The sequence below is a fragment of the Mustelus asterias genome, chromosome 15, assembly GCF_964213995.1.
Source record: "Mustelus asterias chromosome 15, sMusAst1.hap1.1, whole genome shotgun sequence".
Taxonomy (NCBI): Eukaryota; Metazoa; Chordata; class Chondrichthyes; order Carcharhiniformes; family Triakidae; genus Mustelus; species Mustelus asterias.
This window is the reverse complement of record NC_135815.1, coordinates 79,359,315-79,379,652: the sequence shown is the minus strand read 5'-3', so window position 1 is coordinate 79,379,652 and position 20,338 is coordinate 79,359,315. Positions and strand designations below refer to the sequence as shown.

The 20,338-nt window shown below is 42.4% G+C and overlaps 1 protein-coding gene across 1 annotated transcript in view; it reads right to left on the bottom strand.

Annotated features, from left to right (window-relative positions):
- Window positions 1-20,338, bottom strand: part of ninl (ninein-like) — a 132,453-nt gene that overhangs the window by 3,777 nt on the left and 108,338 nt on the right. Inside the window, exons 18-24 of the mRNA XM_078230189.1 lie at window positions 19,971-20,075; window positions 19,802-19,871; window positions 18,870-19,154; window positions 12,256-12,348; window positions 11,170-11,316; window positions 9,733-9,846; window positions 1,492-1,704 (exon numbers count right to left, since the gene is read on the bottom strand). Of these exons, the coding sequence (XP_078086315.1) occupies window positions 1,492-1,704; window positions 9,733-9,846; window positions 11,170-11,316; window positions 12,256-12,348; window positions 18,870-19,154; window positions 19,802-19,871; window positions 19,971-20,075 (1,027 nt within the window). The remainder of the gene's footprint in view (window positions 1-1,491; window positions 1,705-9,732; window positions 9,847-11,169; window positions 11,317-12,255; window positions 12,349-18,869; window positions 19,155-19,801; window positions 19,872-19,970; window positions 20,076-20,338) is intronic.

Genomic DNA, 20,338 nt, shown 5'->3' with positions numbered 1-20,338 from the left:
TTTAAAACAAAATGTGAAATTGAGCCACGTACAGAGATACTAGTGAAAGTTAGGTTTTAAGGAGGGCATAGACAGCTGAAGGTATTGCTGCTAATGATCAGGAGAAGGAAGTTGGGGTCCATAGGAGAACAGAACTGGATAAATGCAGAGATCAGAGGATTGTTGGGCTGGAAATTTACAGAGATAAGGAAGTGGCGTGGCAATGGAGGGATTTAAACACAAGGATGAGAATTCTAAATTTGAGGCATTGCTGACCTGGGACTCTATATAAGTCAGCAAGCATAGGGATAATAGATGAATTTGCACCAAGTCCCACTCACCTTTCACTCCTGCAACGCTGCTGATCTGCACTGGCTCCTTCCTGGTCCACTAGTATCTTAATTTATTTTCATCCACACATTAAAATCCCTCCATGGCCCTTCTCCCTATCTGTAACTTGATCCAGTACTTCCACCATTGACAGTTATGCCTCCAGACATCTAGGCTCGATAATTACCTCCCAAAACCTATACCGTTCCTCTTTAAAGACATTCCTTAAAACCTGTTTGTTATATGGCTTGATAACCCCTCGTAATTTCTGTTTGTTTGGATTGGTGTCAGATGTTGTCTGATCATACTGTTGTTAAGTGCCTTGGGATAACTAACCACATTAATTAAAGGCATTAGACAGCTCAGAGGATGATTCTGATTCCAGCCTCTGCAAACAGAATGTGGTTTGGATTCTTGTCATTCCTTTGATGCTTTTCCAGAACTGTCATTCGTTCCCATCAATTACTGCTGTGCATTCAGCTGCCAAGGCTTGAAGCTTTGGGATTCCTTCCCTAAATCTCTTACTCCTTTAAAAATCATAGAATCCCTACAGTGCAGAAAGAGGCCACTCGGCCCATTGAGTCTGCACTGACTCTCTGACAGAGCACCTTATCCAGGCCCACCCTGTCCCTGTAACCCTACGCATTTATCCCACCAATTCCCCAAGCCTACATATCTCTGGACATTATGGGGCAATTTAACATGACCAATCCACCTACCCTGCACATCTTTGGATACTGGGAGGAAACTGGAGCACTCTGAGGGAACACACGCAGACATGGGGAGAACATGTAAACTCCACACAGTCACCCAAGGCTGGAATCAAACCCGGATCCCTGGTGCTGAGAGGCACCAGTGCAAACCACTGCCACCATGCCACCTGAAAAGCTCCTGAAAACTTTTGACCAGGCTGGTGATCATCTTCCCTAATACCTCCGAATGTTTCTACATTTACTACATCAATGGCACTGTGTAAATACAAGCTGCCATTGGTCAGGCTACAACCAACAAAACTTTGGATACAAGATATAAGCCCCCACGCCCTACATAAACCTGAACTCATCACTGCCTGAGCATGGAAAAACAGTTCAAAAGTTAGAGATTACTTTTTAATCCATTCGAGGAGCCAATCCAGGGTTTAACTTGGATCCAAAAAACTTTGTTACAGGACTTATGCTTTACCTGTTGTTCACACATCAACTTGTTGGTTTCCTGACTCTGGGTGTTGAGCTGTCCTTGGAGATGCTGCACTTTCTTCTGTTCCTCCATAAGCTTCAGCTGCAATTCTGCCACCTGATTTTTGGGCACTGCATTGCCAGCCTGCTCCTCTAGCTGTTGCACTTGCTGCAAGTGTTGAGACTGGGACAGCATCAGTCTGGTGTTGGCCTCCAACAACTGGGGGTGAAAAAGACAACAGTGCTGGTTACTGGAGCAGGAGAGAATCCAGAGGAATTGAAGTATCGGTTCCGAAACTGCCATTTGACTTCTCACAATTAAACGAGTAATGTCTTTATTGTGTTTTCTAAAGACCCACTTGTACTGTCTCAACATATTGATTTAAATCATATTTGTATGCATTATTCTAGCAGGAAAGCAATTTGTATTTATATAACACCTTTAACATGGTAAAACATCCTGAGGCACTTATGACTGAACTACGCGAGATATTAGGACAGCTGACCAAAAGTTAGAGGTAAACAGGCAGTGAGAACTAGGGAGCGAATGCCTGAGTTAGGGCCCGCCAGCAAAGGCAATTCAAGATGACCAAGATGCCAGAATGGAGGAACAGAGATTTATTTAAAAGTACTTGATGGCACTGTAGGAAACATGGCAATCAATTTGCACAGAAGGTCCCACAAGAGCAATAAGATAAATAACCACATTTTTCTTTTAGTAATATTGTTTGGGCAATAAATGTTTTCCAGCACATCAGAGAGAATGACATTGTTCTTTATTGACACAGCACCGTGGAATGTTTTATGTTCATCGGAGAGGTCAGATGTCTGTCCTAATGCTATTTCCGACAGTACAGGACTCCACAACTACTGACATTTTAGATTATCTGCTCGTCTGTAGAGTAGGGCTTGAACCATAATGCTTTCACAGAGGCTATCCATTAAGCAATAGCCAACACCATAGAGCCCATGTTTTAAATTCATCAAGGATTCTTGATATGTTTTATGTTAGATTCAAAAAAACAGATTAAAATGTACCAGTGACACTGAAGCAACACCATATCTGATTAAAGAAAGAAAATTACAGCACAGGAACAGGCCCTTCGGCCCTCCAAGCCTACACCGACCATGCTGCCCGACTTAAAACTCCCCACCCTTCCAGGGACCATATCCCTCTATTCCCATCCTATTCATGTATTTGTCAAGAGGCCCCTTAAAAGTCACTACCGTATCAGCTTCCATTAATTCCCCCGGCAACATGTTCCAGGTACCCACTACCCTCTGCATACAAAATCTGCCTCGTACATCTCCTTTAAACCTTGCCCCTCGCACTTTAAACCTGTGCCCCCCTAGTAATTGACTCTTCCATCCTGAGAAAAAACTTCTAACTATCCACTCTGTCCATGCCTCTCAATCTTGTAAACTTCTATCAGGTCGTCCCTCAACCTCCGTCGTTCCAGTGAGAACAAACCAAGTTTCTCCAACCTCTCCTCATAGCTGATGCTCTCCATACCAGGCAACATCCTGGTAAATCTTTTCTGTACTCTCTCCAAAGTCTCCACATCCTTCTGGTAGTGTGGCGACCAGAATTGAACACTATATTCCAAGTGCAGCCTAATTAAGGTTCTATAAAGCTGCAACATGACTTGCCAATTTTTAAACTCAATACCCCGGCCGATGAAGGCAAGCATGCCGGATGCCTTCTTGACTACCTTCTCCACCTGCATTGCCACTTTCAGTGACCTGTGTACCTGTACACCCAGATCTCTTTGCCTATCAATACTCTTAAGGGTTCTGCCATTTACTGTATACAAACCCTGCTTGTATTTCCTTCCATGCATATTTCTTTCCCATAATAAACAATTTGTACTTTAGCCTAAAATCTGTGGACTTGCAACACTGTTTTGCCATTCTGTCAGAAATCAGAAGCTATCTTTGGTTTGCCACACGTAAATTGCTCTGGATCTCAGATCCAAACTGCAACAAGTGGTATGGCAAACTGTAAAATCTTAATCTAATGATACACAATTTGCAATTTTTGGGGCTTCATGAAGAAATCAGTTCTCAATGTTGCAATTCTTCAGGGCATGGGAAATGAAGGAGTACTGACCATTTTGTTACAGTAATCAATTGCTACTATCACTTCACAAAATTTTCTTTTTGGTTATAAACCTTGAAAGAAGAATGTTCTTTTTGGAAGTTTAATACAAAGTATTTTCTATTATGTCCCCTGCATACAATATCAGATTTGTAACCATAATCAAGGCTGATAATCCCAGTCCTGTGGGAGTGCACTGTCAGAGGTGCCACCTTTCAATTGAGATGTAAAACTGAGACTCCCATCTGCCTCCTAGGTGGACATAAAAGATCGCACAAGCACTGTTTTGAAGAAGACCAAAGGAGTTCTCCCAGGTGTCCTGGCAATATTTATCCTACTAACATCGCTTTAAAAACAAATGATCTGATTATTACAACTTTGCTGTTTTTGCGATCTTGTCAAATTAGCCCCATGTTTTCCGCATGACAACAGTGACTATACTTCACAAGTGTTTAATGGTTTGGATCGTCATCCTTTGCTCCATATTGATTTTGGGCTGAATGAGGTTCCTCTTACCACCAAAAGCAACTTGGACATGGTTTAAAAAAAAACTTAATACAGCCTACGTACTTACAATTACTTATAACTAAGACTGCATAGTAAGAAACATTACTCTCTTTACACAGACTGTTTTGTGAGCTGTCCATTCAGAGTCCCTTGGTCATCTGATCGCATGTCATGCTCACATCATTATTAACATCACTGGCTAATTAACATAAACATTAACTCTACATTTAATTGGCTGTAAAGTACTTTGGGGTGTCTGTAGGCCATGGAGGGCATGATATAAATAAAGGTTCGTTCTTTAACATAAAACCAAAAATCTAACAAAACTTGCTTCTTCCCCCTCATCCAAGATGACATTCAACATTGAAAATTGAAACCAGGCTTCGAGGCACAGAACTAGACAAAGAGTGCTTCCCTCTATACAAACTGGATCCTTTTCATTCCAAAGCCATCATTCATTTCCTGACCAGTAACAGCTGATAGCACAGCACTAACTGGCAGATACTGGCCATGGGAATGAATGGCAGCTCTGCAATAGCATCAAGGGATATTCAAAACCTCATTCTGTTTGTGCAGGGTGTAATCTGAACCCTCCACAGGTGGAATAGCATTTAACAACAACTTGCATTTAAACAGCACCTCTAACATGGTAAAACATCCCAGAACACTTCACAGAAGCATAACCAGCCAACATCTGACTTGATCCAAAGAAAGAATAATTAAGTGGGGTGATCAAAAGCTTGGTTAAAGAGTTAGGTTTTAAGGAGTGTCTTAAAGGGAGAAAAAGAGGTTTAGAGAGGGAATTAGCATTGCAGTTGCACTTGAGCCAGCTATAGAGTCAGGGTTAGAAAAGGTCACAGAGGAATATTGACGTGAGGAGGAAAGTTTTAAAAATGAGGCAGTAGCAGACCAGGAGCCAATGTGAATCAGCAGACTCACAGATATCAGGTGAATGGGACTTGTTCAGAGTAACAATTGAGTTGAGCTTAAGTTTATGGAAAGTGGAACCCAAAGGATCATCTAGCAGCTGGAAGAATGTTTACACCATTCGCCCTCGATCCAACTAAAAGTGCAACTCAATACATCGACAACATGGTTATTAAGTTAAATACAGGTCTCATGTAACTGCAATGTCCTTTCCCTGTTTAAAGCAAGCGCTGAAGATCTTGAGTTCTTATCCTCATATCACTTCTGAAAAAAGGTTCCTTTAATAAATTGGCTAGTTGGCTTGGCAAATCCAAATCAACTGTGCAACAGAGACCAAACTCCAAATCTTAGTTGATTGAGATAGAGATCTTGCAGACTAAAATAGAGCTCATCAAATCAGACACTGAATGTAGTCACAGAAAGTGGGCAGGTATCCAGAAGTAAAATAACTTGTTTGATGTGAACTATCATCAGATCGGTCATGATCTCAGTGAATGGTGATTCAGATTCTGAGGGGCCGATTTTACCATCGCGTTGTGCCCGTTTTCAGGCGCAACACGGTGATAAAGTGGGGGTAAAACGCTTAGTGCAATTGGCGCCAGTTTTCACGAATGGCGCTATTTAATGAGTGCCGGATTTCCAGTGCAGTCGGCCTCTCGTCGGAAATGGGCGAGAGGCAGGTTAATGCATTCAAATTTATTGTAATGTTGTTTAACATCTGCTTAGTGAGCCCGGCACTCAATGGTCCGGGCTTGGCCCCCTTTATGACCTTGCCAGGAAAGGTTCGTGCTGGCGAGGAATAGACATGCTTCCCATGAATGGGGAGCAGTCAACTTGGCCTCGCCGACGGAACCAGAGGCCATTGAGACCCCCAGGGAGGCCGTGGGCAAGGGTTTGGTGCCCCTTGGGCAGTACCAGACTGACAATGCCACCCTGACACCTGGGGCAATGCCCACTGGGCAGTGCCAGGGAGTGGGGCTAATGGGGGTCCACTGCCACTCTGCAGTGATCGATGGGAGAGGGTTCTATTGCCACTCTGCAGCAATTGGTGGGGGGAGGACAGCGGGGCCACGATCGGCGGGGGCTGCATCCTGGGCCATGGGCCCCCGCAATTGCAGGGGCGGGGTGGGGGGGGGGGGGGGGATGGGGGGAGCTGCTTCAGGCTGCCTGCACTAGCAGGGCCCTGACAGTTCTCTCTTTTCTGTCAGACTCCTGCTACTGCTAATGCGCATGTGCAGCAACAGAGACCTGCACATGTTCACTACCTCCCTCTGCAGGGATTCAGGTGCGTTAAGTTCCACCCACAGATTTCTACAGCGAGCAACAGGCTTGCTGATATTTTTTGCAGGCAGCGTGTGTACGGAGGGGGCCTGAAAACGTGCCCAAAAGATGGATCTGAAACTTTCCCAGTTTCAAGTCCACTCAACACTTCGGAAAAAAATGGTCTACTTCTGCTCTTATGTCTTACGGTCTTATTGTATCAATGCTACCATTCAAGAAAAAGCAAAATGGAAAGTAAATTTGTTATTCAACTAATACGTCCTTGTTGTGCAAGATGAACTGATAGGACTCTGGATGGGGAGGAATTTGTAAAATGTGTACAGGAGGGTTCGTTGGAACAATATGTGGACAGCCCAACTAGAGAGGGGGCTATACTGGACCTGGTACTGGGGAATGAGCCCGGTCAGGTCTTCAAAGTTTTGGTTGGGGAACATGTGGCAAATAGTGACCACAATTCTGTTAGCTTTAGGATAGTGATGGAAAAGGATGAGTGGTGTCCCAAGGGTAAGGTGTTGGATTGGGGGAAGGCTAACTTTATTGGGATCAGGCAGAAATTGGCAGCTCTTGATTGGGAGAGGCTGTTTGAGGGTAAATCCACATCTGGTATGTGGGAGTCTTTTAAGGAACGGTTGTTAGGGCTACAGGACAAGCATGTGCCGGTAAAAAAGAAGGATAGGAAGGGTAGGATTACAGAACCGTGGATAACCAGGGAAATTGAGGGACTGGTCAAAAGGAAAAGAGAGGCGTATGTTAGGTCCAAGCAGCTAAAAACGGAGGGAGCGCTGGAGGAGTACAATGAAAGTAGGAAAATACTCAAACGGGGAATTAGAAGAGCAAAAAGGGGTCACGAAATGTTCTTGGCAGACAGGATTAAGGAGAATCCCAAGGCATTTTATTCATACGTTAGGAACAAAAGGGTTGTAAGGGAAAAAATCGGACCTCTCAGGGACAAAAGTGGGGACTTATGCTTGGAGCCCAAAGAGGTAGGGGAGATCCTAAATGAATACTTTGCGTCGGTATTCACAAAGGAGAGGGATGTGTTGACTGGGAGTGTCTCGGAGGGGAGTGTTGAACCGTTGGAGAAAATCTCCATTACAAAGGAGGAAGTGTTAGGTTTGTTAGAGAATATAAAGACTGACAAATCCCCAGGGCCTGATGGAATCTATCCAAGGCTGCTCAGGGAGACGAGAGGTGAAATCGTTGGGCCTCTGACGCAAATCTTTGTCTCGTCACTGGACACAGGTGAGGTCCCAGAGGATTGGAGGATAGCCAATGTGGTCCCGTTATTTAAGAAGGGTAGGAAGGATAACCCGGGTAATTATAGGCCGGTGAGCTTGACGTCCGTGGTGGGGAAGTTGTTGGAGAAGATTCTTAAAGATAGGATGTATGGGCATTTAGAAAGGAATAAACTCATTAACGATAGTCAACATGGTTTTGTGAGAGGGAGGTCATGCCTCACTAACCTGGTGGTGTTTTTTGAAGAAGTGACCAAAATGGTTGACGAAGGAAGGGCCGTGGATGTTGTCTATATGGACTTTAGTAAAGCGTTTGACAAAGTCCCTCATGGTAGGCTAGTGAAAAAGGTTGGATCTCATGGGATAAAGGGGGAGGTGGCTAGATGGGTGGAGAACTGGCTTGGTCATAGAAGACAGAGGGTGGTAGTGGAAGGGTCTTTTTCCGGCTGGAAGCCTGTGACTAGTGGTGTACCGCAGGGCTCTGTATTGGGACCTCTGCTGTTTGTGATTTATATAAATGATCTGGAAGAAGGAGTAACTGGGGTGATCAGTAAGTTTGCGGACGACACAAAACTGGCAGGACTTGCAGATAGTGAGGAACATTGTCAGAGGCTACAGAAGGATATAGATAGGCTGGAAATTTGGGCAAGGAAATGGCAGATGGAGTTCAATCCTGATAAATGCGAAGTGATGCATTTTGGTGGGAATAATGTAGGGAGGAGCTACACGATAAATGGAAGAACCATAAAGGGTGTAGAGACGCAGAGGGACCTGGGTGTGCAAGTCCACAGATCTTTGAAGGTGACGTCACAGGTGGAGAAGGTGGTGAAGAAGGCATATGGCATGCTTGCCTTTATAGGACGGGGCATAGAGTATAAAAGTTGGGGTCTGATGTTGCAGATGTATAGAACGTTGGTTCGGCTGCATTTGGAATACTGCGTCCAGTTCTGGTCGCCACACTACCAGAAGGACGTGGAGGCTTTGGAGAGAGTACAGAGGAGGTTTACCAGGATGTTGCCTGGTATGGAGGGGCTTGGTTATGAGGAGAGATTGGGGAAACTGGGGTTGTTCTCCTTGGAAAGACGGAGGATGAGGGGAGACTTAATAGAGGTGTATAAAATTATGAAAGGCATAGATAGGGTGAACGGTGGGAAGCTTTTCCCCGGGTCGGTGGTGACGTTCACGAGGGGTCATAGGTTCAAGGTGAAGGGGGGGAGGTTTAACACAGATATCAGAAGGACATATTTCACACAGAGGGTCGTGGGGGCCTGGAATGTGTTGCCGGGCAAGGTGGTGGAGGCGGACATACTGGGAACGTTTAAGACTTATCTAGACAGCTATATGAACGGAGTGGGAATGGAGGGATACAAAAGAGTGGTCTAGTTTGGACCAGGGAGCGGCGCGGGCTAATTGTTCCTTGTTTCTCGTTTCAAGGCTTCATTCTATGATCATCTTGCTGGTGCCAGTACAGAGCGAGACTGCGGATGGTTGGGAACCTGTCTCGGGGGCAGGGAATTCATATGGTGTTCGTGGAAGTGGAAATGACTAGGGTCGGGAAGCATTTTCCGATCAGGGCCATTGTGATCTTCTGGACTCGTTTCGATCGCCTCAGGGGGTCGGTGAGGAATTTCCCAGATTTTTTTTCCCCATATTGGCCCTGGGGTTTTTCACTCTGGGTTTTCGCCTCTCCCTGGAGATCACATGGTCTGGAATGGGGAGGTGGGGGTGAGTTAATAGGTTGTAATGAACAAAGCATCGTAGCTGTGAGGGACAGCTCGGTGGATAGGATATTGGTATGTAGATAGGCTGGGAATTTGGGCGGGGATCCTGGATTCAGGATTCAATCCTGGACCGGGGAGCGGCGCGGGCTTGGAGGGCCGAAGGGCCTGTTCCTGTGCTGTATTGTTCTTTGTTCTTTGATTCTTTTGTTATAATCTAAGCATTGATGTTTTCCCATTTTTGTCATTTCTAAAATATAAGATGTTGAATACCTTTCTTATTTTTAAAAAAACAGAAAAGCTCAAAATAAAATACATACAGTAACTTGCATTCAATCACACACACATTATATCAACAACATCTTGTATTTATATGCAGTCTTTAATACAGAAAAATGTTCCACAGGAATGTTATCGGACAGAAACAGGGTACCGGTCAAAGAGGTGGGTTTTAAGGAGGACTTTAAAGGAGGGGCGTGTACCTGTTCCTGAGATTCCATCAGACCAGCTTCCCGTTTTACTTGCTTGTCTTGTAAAGTCTGACATCCCTTTCGCATAGACTCCAATTCAGTCTCCAGGATATGCATTTGGTTGATCTGGTACAGTCACATCAACAACATTTCAATAATATGTGCATAATAGTACACTAACATATTGGACATATGTTCATTAATATAGATTTTGATTAAGATTTTGTCCTTCCAAACTTGGGGTTTTGTCAGGCTACTTTATAATCACAATATACCATTATAAATTGACAAGGCATCAAATGAAATGACAGGCAAACTGTGGTCATAAAGATAAGAAATCAGCATATATGCAGGTCCCACAGAGACTAGCTATACTGTAGACTAATTCCAGTCCAACCTGTAAAACATCCCACAACATTGCTCAACTAAATCCCATCACCTAATCAGTTGGTTCATGAAAGTAAATCAAGACACGAGCTGAAAAACAAATAGATTTGTGTAGTAGCAATTGGCAACTATCCATTAACTTCCCACTGTTCCATTTAGAAAGGCACACTTGCGTTTGTTGTAAATTCTAAGTTCAATTTATATTAAAAACAACTGGTACCATGCTTTGAGGAATAAAGCATTGTACCGGCCTGACTTGGAAGTAAGGGAAGTTATTATGTTTTCCCAACTAATCATTGCTCAGTTTAAAAATAATTGTCAACCCCTCCAGCTGCCTAGTTGACTGCAAAATTTCACTGTGGAGCCAAAAAGGCGTTCTGACCTACACTGAAATTTAATTCAATTTAAGCAGACATTTTAGCATGAAAATATTTCTATAGCATCTTTATTGAGCAGTTTTATACCTCCCACAACCACTGACATTTATTCTTACATAAATGGGGAGGCATGGTGGCACAGTGGTTAGCACTGCTGCCTCACAACGCCAGGGACCCAGGTTCAATTCCAGCCTGGGGTGACTGTGCGGAGTTTGCACATTCTCCCCTTGTCTGCGTGATCTTGGTGTTGCAATCTCAGATGCACAAATCACACCGCTCTGAATCCAGACTCATTTACGGCGACACGGTAGCACAGTGGTTAGCACTGCTGCTTCACAGCACCAGGGACCTGGGTTCGACTCCCAGATTGGGTCACTGTCTGTGTGGAGTTTGCACGTTCTCCCTGTGTCTGTGTGGGTTTCCTCCGGATGCTCCGGTTTCCTCCCACATTCTGAAAGACATGCTCGTTAGGTGCATTGACCCAAACCAGCGCCAGACTGTGGCGACTAGGGGAATTTCACAGTAACTTCATTGCAGTGGAGCCTTACTTGTGACTAATAAACAAATATCACATAAATCTATTTAAAAGTTGTAACTGCAATGATACTATTATCCAGAAAGTAAGGTGGTTAACGTCACTGCTCAGTACCATAGCTGTACTCCAATTAACAAGCAAATACAATACCTCGTCCTTCGCTTCTTGCAATGACTTCGTAACAGATCCCATCTCCTGTGCCAGTGATAGGTTCTCCTGTTGCTTTCCTTGGAGTTCAAGCTTCAGATAGTCTAGTTCAGAATGTGCTCGCTCCAAACTCAATTCTAGGTTCTTCATCTGAATTTGGGTCAGTATGTGTGATTAGAAAACTTGTGCATTTGCTATTCCTCCACCCCCCCACCCCCGCGTAACTTGTTTTACTGCAATCGACAATGCACAGGAGCTCAAAGTTTTGAAGTGCTCGAGATAAAATCTCTTTTTTTAAGTTTGCTTACCATCTAGGCAAAGATGTGATAAAAATATTTTTGGATTAAGTCACTATTTCTCCTTCCCTCCGCTTGCCAACACACACTGTGGTTAAATTTGTAAATCAAAGCATCAATAAGCTTCAAAAGTATATCAAAAATTGTCCAAAGGCATACTCAGCCCTTTCCTTGAACCAAAACAGATTGCTGGATTTGGCCCAATTTGCATTTGTTCTGTTTTGGACAACCTGCAGTTGCATATCCTTTCTTCCTCTTCTGGAAATGCTGAAATTGTTTGTTTGTATGCCTTACATGTGAGCCTAAAAGGCAAGTGGTGACCATTTATCTTCATTGTGAGGTGCCATGATCAAGTTATATCTTGCCCACGTAAGGACTTCCAACAATATTCGAGAGTGGGAATATTGGCTGATTTTCCCTTATTTAACACAAGGAATTGTACTAATTGTAACTTTGAAGTGGAGATTACAGATTTTAGATGGAGACTTTAAAAACACAAGAAATAGGAGTAGGAGAGAACTATTCAGCCTCTCTCTAGCCTGTTTTGCCATTGAACAGATCATTATTGAACTTCTACATCAACTCCACTGTCTTATTGTCAGTATCTCTAGTTCATTTGCTGCATCAATTACTAAGACACAAGAAGAGCATGTTGAATGTTTAGTTAGATCAGAAATATTAGACCAGGACAACTGGTAAACAGTTTGTACAAGGGCCATAATTACTGAACGATAAACAGTTTGTGCACCATATAACTGAATGATATACAATTTTTACATGGTAATGTTAATACCTTCTCTTTGGCCTCATGCAAGGGCTGTGACAAGCTCTGTTTCTCAGTCCTTAGTGCATTTGTCTCTTTAGTCACTGAATCTAAATCTAATAACTTGATGGGAGAGGGAAGAGAGAGAACAAAATGTAAAACATATTAAACGTTGAAAAAAAAAGTGATGCTCAATGGAAATTCAGAGAACATAAATATTAGTAATGAATGAAGTCAATAAAAATAAGCAGAAACAATAGGACCAGTGATTAAGAACGAGTTGGGAATCAGAGATAGTAACCAAGACTTGTCAGTAAAAAATTCTATTAGATTCTTGCACATGAAATTTTAAAAAACATGAAACTTTGAAATTCAATTTGAATTTAAACTATAATGATCCTAATGTCTCACATCAAGTCCTGCACTGCAACAGAATGCTGCAAATAAGCTGCACAAATGTTGCACCTTCAACTGAAAACTCGGTTGGGTAAAGCGAAAATATGGTGCTTTGCTTTTACATCAGACATTCCCAAAGCTTTATCACAAACAAAGTACATTGGAGCACAGGTTATACATGTTTGAATTTACAGTTTATTTTAAACAAAAGATGCATATCTCATTGTAAATAGTGGGGTGGGGGTACTTGGAGACACTAGTTATAGGACTCGATTTTGCTGATTCTTTCAACTGTCTGCAAATTATTTTAAAGGCTTCGAACTGATTTGTACATAGAATTTACAGGATAAAAATATGCCATCCATTCCAGCACCTGTGCTAATGTTTATGCTTCACATGAGCCTCCTCTCACCTTCAAGCATAATATTTTATCGATTTTTTTTACCCTCGTGTGTTTTATCTGATTTTCTTTTAGTGCATCTATGCCATCTCCATTAGCCACTTCCTGTGGTCACTGTTTCACATTCTCACCACTCCCTGAATAAAGTAGTTGTCCGCGAATTCCTTACTGATTTAATGACTATCCTATATTTATGACCCATATGGCACAGTGGTTAGCACTGTTGCCTCACAGCGCCAGGGACCCAGGTTCGAGTCCCGGCTTGGGTCACTGTCTGTGCGGAGTCTGCCCGTTCTCCCCGTGTCTGCGTGGGTTTCCTCCGGGTACTCCGGTTTCCTCCCACAGTCCGAAAGATGTGCTGGTTAGGTGCATTGGCCACACTAAGTTCTCCCTCAGTGTACCCGAACAGGTGCCAGAGTGTGGCGATTAGGGGATTTTCACAGTAACTTCATTACAGTGTTAACGTAAGCCTACTTGTGACACTAATAAATAAACTTTAAAACTTTAGACCACAAGACACAGGGGCAGAATTAGGCCACTCGGCCCATCGAGTCTGCTCCGCCATTCAATCATGGCTGATATTTTTCTCATCCCCATTCTCCTGCCTTTTCCCCATAACCCCTGATCCCCTTATTAATCAAGAACTTATCTATCACTGTCTTAAAGACACTCAATGACCTGGCCTCCACAGCCTTCTGTGGCAAAGAGTTTCAGAGTGCAAAACTAGTTTGCATTCCCTGAAAAGTGAAAACACCTCATCTACATCTATCTTTTAAAAAATCTTAATATTAAACAGTCCCTCAGCTCTATCTAATTTGGCCTTTACTACAGCACATAGAGGATGGGATGAGGTTCAAAATATATTTTATTTGCACATGTGCAAGTAAAAGGTAATTTTAAAAGCCACAATAGGAAAACAAGTTTTGTCCCTCAGTTGTTACTATAGCTATTAGAGGAATCCAATTCAGGAGTGACCATGACCATTCAGTTATTTTTGTTAACAAAAGCATTTCAATTACTGGACGCATTTAGTACAGATTCTGTCACCAAGCACAGCGTTGCTTGACAGAGCTTGAGCCAGAGAATCAGGGTTGCAGTATGAAAGCAACTGAAGGAGGCTTTGTGCCGAGAACATGATATTGCTGAACTCACACCCAAAATGTTAGTTCGGAGAATCACTGCAGAGGAGGTGAAGCAAAGAAATGGACAGGGCACTAAAAATAGTGAAGGACATTCTAAAAGTTTTTGATGATTAACCCATTTACTTGCAGTGAAACCTGAGCTATGGCAGTAAGTGAAAACCTTTTTAGAATGCAAGCAATTAAAATTATAAACGGATATCCACATGCATAAAACATAAAGAGAACATCTCTAAATGTAATTAGCCCATTCCATTACAATGATCCAACCTTTAAAAATGTGTCGGGAGTTTAATTAGTTTCTGATAATTCTCCTTCAGCACTGTAGGGATTCTATGATTTAGAATTATTTCTTCAGTTTGTCTTGTACTCCATAATTCTATTTTTTAAAGTTAACTAACGCTGGGTCATATTATTGTTGAGGTGTTCAAAGTGAAGGAGAAAGCAGATAAAATTGGCAGTGCCTTTATTAACCCATATGTCACTGTTAACTCACGGTTGGCAGATGCCAGCCAAAACTAACCAAGTTCTTCCATCTCAATCAGCAAGGAAGGAAGTGACAGGAAACAAAATGTCAGTGGAAAAGAAAAACTGTAAGGTTCTCCCATTCCAATCACAGAATAAGATACTAAAATACTTTATTAGGCATCAATCAATCTGTCCCTTAATCCACCAAAAAATACAATAAATTTCAGAACAGAGAACTGTCTTAATATTTCAAGAAGGAATTATTTCAGGACATTGATTGTACTGGAATCAAAGTATAACAAATCTTGTTCAAGGATAGTGAAAAATTTGATAAGTCTGGTCTTCTGGAAACACTACACAGGAGGGTGTGGAATTCTCAGCAACTTAAAGCAAACGGGTTTCAGCACATGTCTGGGAACTGATTGGCCAAAATAAACTCCAATGGGTAAACCTCTTTAATGAAACGTGATCACCGTTTCTTAAAACATATTCTTGAAAAAGAGGCACTTATCGGGAAAATGAAAAGACACCAGGTAGCAATGTTGCACATTTGTAACTGTAAAATTAGAAAGCAATTCTTTTTCCTCGATAAATGATTTCCAAGTTTCACTTTTTGTTATCCTTTGAATAAGGGGTGTTACCCATCCCTAGTTGCCCTAAAATTATAATACAACTGAAGGGCAAGGTAAGCCATTTCACAGGATAGTTAACAGTCAACCAAGTTGGTGTGGAACTGGAGGTGCAAGTAAATTAAATCAGGTAAGCACAGCAGATCTCCTTCAATGGAAGTACATGAGTAAACTAGCTGGGTTTTTGTGACATTACAATAGTTTCACGTCACTTTTACTGATACCAGGTTTTTGTTTCTAGAATTTTAGAATAGATTTCACACTTTTCACCTGCTCTGATGGAAACTGAACTCACATCTGTGAACCATTCATCCAGGTCTTCTGTAGCCTAACTACCATACCACTTATACACCTACATATTAACAGACTACACTGGAGCGAGGGAGTAGGGTGGAGGCTGAAATTTCTATTTCATCTGCTGGACTCTCATATGGAACATTTTTAAAAAGGCAGTTTCAGCTGTTAAAACAAGGACACCGACTTAAGATGGCTGCCACAGGTCACCTGAGGTTTTGGACTACAAGCTGGCCAGGTTTATGGAAGCCACTGAAAGTGGATTACAATGAACATGCTAGATTACATCCTTGTGGAATGTTACTTCTGCCCTGGTCAGGATTTACTCCAAAAAAGGAAGGACAGTAAGGTTTCAGATTGTCTGTCTCCGGGACTTTCGGTTAACAAAGGAGAATTCACGGATCATGCACCAGGGAAGTGCCAATGACCACTTATCTTCCTCTATTGTATGTAGATGGTTTTGACCATGAGAGGTGGAAACTGCTAACATGCATAGACTATCAATTGTTTTCAATAAATGGCCAGTCGCCATATGACCAAAACCATGATATTCGAAAGTATATTATTGTAAAGCCCAGGTGGCTTTGAGGCAGTCTACAGAAGGGACATATAAATACAGCAACAAAGCCGTTTGCCTCTCTTGCTTTCAATTAAAATGAACCCTACCTGTTTTTTTTTCAGACTATGGACAGCAGCAAAGGAATTCTAAAGAAGACTTCAAATTTGAAAGAAGTGTTTCCAGAGAATAAAAACAAGATTACCGCTTTAAGAACTGCCTCAGCCAGAAACAACAATGAAGGATTGATAATCAGTGAACTCTTTATATACTAGCCTTTTGTGTGTGTGTGCAAGTGCATGTGCAAGAGTGAGTGTGTGTGAGAGAGTGTGCGAGTCTGTGTGTTGTGACAACTGAGACTTTTCTGATATTTTTATAGCTTTACTTTAGTTTTAGCACAAAAAAACTAATCCTTTACTCATTTAAATGCAAGAAAGCCTGCTGAACTGAGTTAATTGCAATCAGCATGTAAATAGTCACAGTGAATTGGCACATTCATCCATATGAATTTCAAAAAGAAGTGTTACAATCAGCCAAGGAGTGGGGGAGTGTCCTTGTACTCATCCTCACCTGGTTGTAACACTAGATTCAGTGGAGAGAGATAAGATGACCATGGGGGACAGTAAGACCTGTGACCTTCAATGTGCTCAAGGACAAGGAGGCCTGCAGGAGTTCAAAAATAGTTCCAAGAATTGCAAAAACAATTCATACAATGAAACTATTGTAAAGGCTAAAAAAAAATGGCATTCCAATAAAATTCAGAAGCAACTATAATTTAAGTAACAAAGAAAAAAGGAACCTGCATTTATATAGCACCTTTCATGACTTCAGGGTGTTTTGAAACACTTTACACTAATACTTTTGAAATGTATTCATTGTTGTAATGTAGGGAAACGTGGCAGCCAACTTGCACACTGCAAGGTCCTCTTAGCACTAATGATCGAATGACTAGATAGTGGGGCGATTCTCCCACCCCGCTAAGCCAATTATCTAGCGCAGCAAGGTGGGAGAATCGTGTGTCTGGGGCATGCGCAGGATTCGCACATGTGTTCCCACCGCGCGTGCATCCAGTGCTGGGTTTCTGGCATCGTCAGATCCGTGCTGGAAACTGGCGGGAAGACAAGGTAAGTTATTTTAATGTTATTTAAATGTAATTAGCGGGCCCGGGACTGAATTCTCCAGGCCTGCTAGCCTCTCCCGCTCCGCCAGAATGTTTCACTCCAGTGGGGTTTACAGTAGCTCCCCACTTTCGGGGAACTATCGGAACAACCCCACCAGAGTGAAGGGGGGTGCAATCGGGCAGCGATCAAGCAGGCTGAGAGTACGGGGCCACTGCGCATGCACAGAGGCCCTCTGGTTTCAGCCTCCCGGGTGGGAATGGGCCTCCCCGCCCCCTGAAATCTAATGATATTCACGCTGGTGGCATCTGCAGGGCACAGAGTGTGGGAGATTCTAGTCTGAAATCCCACTGAAAAAACCAGCGTGAATTACTCCAGTTTTCCTGCGAATTTGACACTTAGAATTTTTTGGGAGAATTCCACCCAGTATGTTTTAGTGACGTTAGTTGAGGGACAAATATCGACCAGGTGAGCTCCTCCACTCTTTGTCAAATTAATGCCATAGAGTCTCTTACTCTCACTTTAAGAGGGCCCTCAGCTTAATGTGTCATCTTTAAATAACGTCTCTGACAGTGCAGCATTCCTTCAATTCTTTGCTGAAGTTTCAGGATAGAATTTGTGCTCAGGTTTCTGGAGTGGGACTTGATTCCACAACCTCCTGTCTCAGGGACAAGAGAGCAAACATTGAGCATGGATGGGACTGTTGACACAAACACCTGATAATACGAATCTCCATTTAGTAGAAGGACCAAAATCAGCATCTAAATGAATGAAAGGAGCAGCATCTCCAAGCTCTGTACATCGGAAGTGTGTAATCCATTTATGGAGCGTGAATAGTTTATTTAGAATCCAATCAATTTTTTTCTGTTTGCCATTTATTCATTATGTAATTACATTCATAGAGTTATAGAGGTTTACAGCATGGAAACAGGCCCTTCAGCCCAACTGGCCCATACCACCCTTTTTTTTTAAACCACTAAGCTAGTCCCAATTGCCCACATTTGGTCCATATCCTTCTATACCCATCTTACCCGTGTAACTGTCTAAATGCTTTTTAAAAGACAAAATTGTACCCACCTCTACTACTATCTCTGGCAGCTTGTTCCAGACACTCGCCACCCTCTGTGCCAAAAACAATTGCCCCTTTGCACCCTTTTGTATCTCTCCCCCCTCATTCTTATTTTTTAAATCTGTTATGACTAGCCAAGCACACCAGAGTTCTAACCTAATATCAGGTTCATGCAGGAACCTTACAGGGTACTTATTATGGTGGCATTAGAGCAATTAGATAATCAGAAAGCCAAATATTTACATTTTCTTTGGTCCATTCAAAAGGAGGGAAAAAATCCAGCTTGGCAGTGTCCTGAACAAGTGCTGCATTGCCAAGAGCAGGCCTCGTACCATTTTGTCCTGGCCAACATTTGTCCCTTAATCAACATTGCTAAAAACACATGATCTAACCATTTATTTCATTGATGTTTGTGAGTCTGTTATGTGCACATTCCCCTACATTACAACAGTGACTGCACTTCAGAAGCATTTAATTGGCTTTACAATACTTTGGGATGTCCTGAGATTGTGAAAGCTGTACATAAATGCAAGTTCTTTCTTATCATCTCAAAATGAAGAAGGAAGATGCCGTACCTTTTCCTTAGTTTCCTGCAGTTCCTGTTCCATGAGCTGTTTCTCCCTTTCCCACACAGATTGTTGCTGGACGTGCTCCTTCTCCAATCTGCTGGAGGTCTCCTGAAGTTGTCTGGTTACACAGACCACCTCATCCTTCTGCTGGGAAAGTTCAGCTAGTCTTGTGTGAAGCAACCGAATGCTGTTCTGATTAGCGTCCACCTTGGCACTGAATTGGGAGTTCTGATCACTCAGCTGTAGATTCTTGCTATTTAGCTGGGCAATTTCAGCCACATACTGTTTGTTCTAGACAAGATGGATGCAAAAGAATAATATTTATTGAGGTGATATCACATTATACAAGAAAGTTTTCACACTTTTTTCTCTTTAATCTGAAAATATGGTAAATTCTTACCCTTTAGGAACGGACAAGATAAACCAAACAGTGAAGGCACAAATCACCAAGGACTTTTTTAAAAATTCATTCGTGCAATGTGGGCATTGCTGACTAGGCCAGCATTTATTGCCTATCCTTAATTGCCTGTGTGAAGGTAATGGGTGGACCACTTTCCTAAACCAATGCTGCCAGGTATAACTACTATCTGGCTATTAGGGAGGGAATCCCAGGATTTGGATTCGGTGGTGGTGTAGGAGCAGCACCATCTCTGTAGGTCAGGATGTTGTGCGACTTAGAAGGAAACTTACAGATGCTGGTGTGCCCTTGCATCTGCTGCCCTTATTCTTCTAGACTGTAGAAGTCATGGGTTTGGAAGGTGCTACCGAAGGAACCTCGGTGAGCAGCTGCAGTGCATCTTGTACCACCCCCCACCTCAAAAATGGAAAATTCCATCCAAAGACATCCTTTTATTATCAAATCACCTTGGCGAAACCATACTTTGATCTAGCCCAAAACAGCATTCCTAAACAACCCTCCCCTAAATTCAAATCCTTACCCGTTTCTGAAGTTCCTCAAATTCCCTCAGTTTGCACTCTTTTTCATTTTTCAACTGTTCCACTTGTTTTCTGTACAACACAAATGGTTTACTTAAAGGAAGTCCAGTCACAGAAAGCAATCCAAAACCAAAGCATTGTGCAAAGCTTCTAAAGCACCATCCAACTTACCTTTGTTCATTAACTTGGCCCTCCAGATCCTGGAACTCCTGATGAAACCTCACCATTTTTCTTTTCAAGGAAGAGTTTTCTTCAGAAAGCATTTCAGACTCATATCTGAGGAATATATTATGCTTGTCAAATAACTGCAGCTATTCTCTAGAGAATTTCAGGAAGTGCTCCAAGTACAACATCTTTAAAGGAGTAAGTAAATGTTGGCCTTTACATTGCAAAAAATTCAATCTGTCCCAACATTAATCACAAGATGGTCCGCAGAATGCAAGGATTACAAAGGAGTGAAAGACATAATGATCAGATCAGACATGCAGAAATATTTTCCATGCTTTTAGTATGTTTACCACCATCACCAAGGTAACACA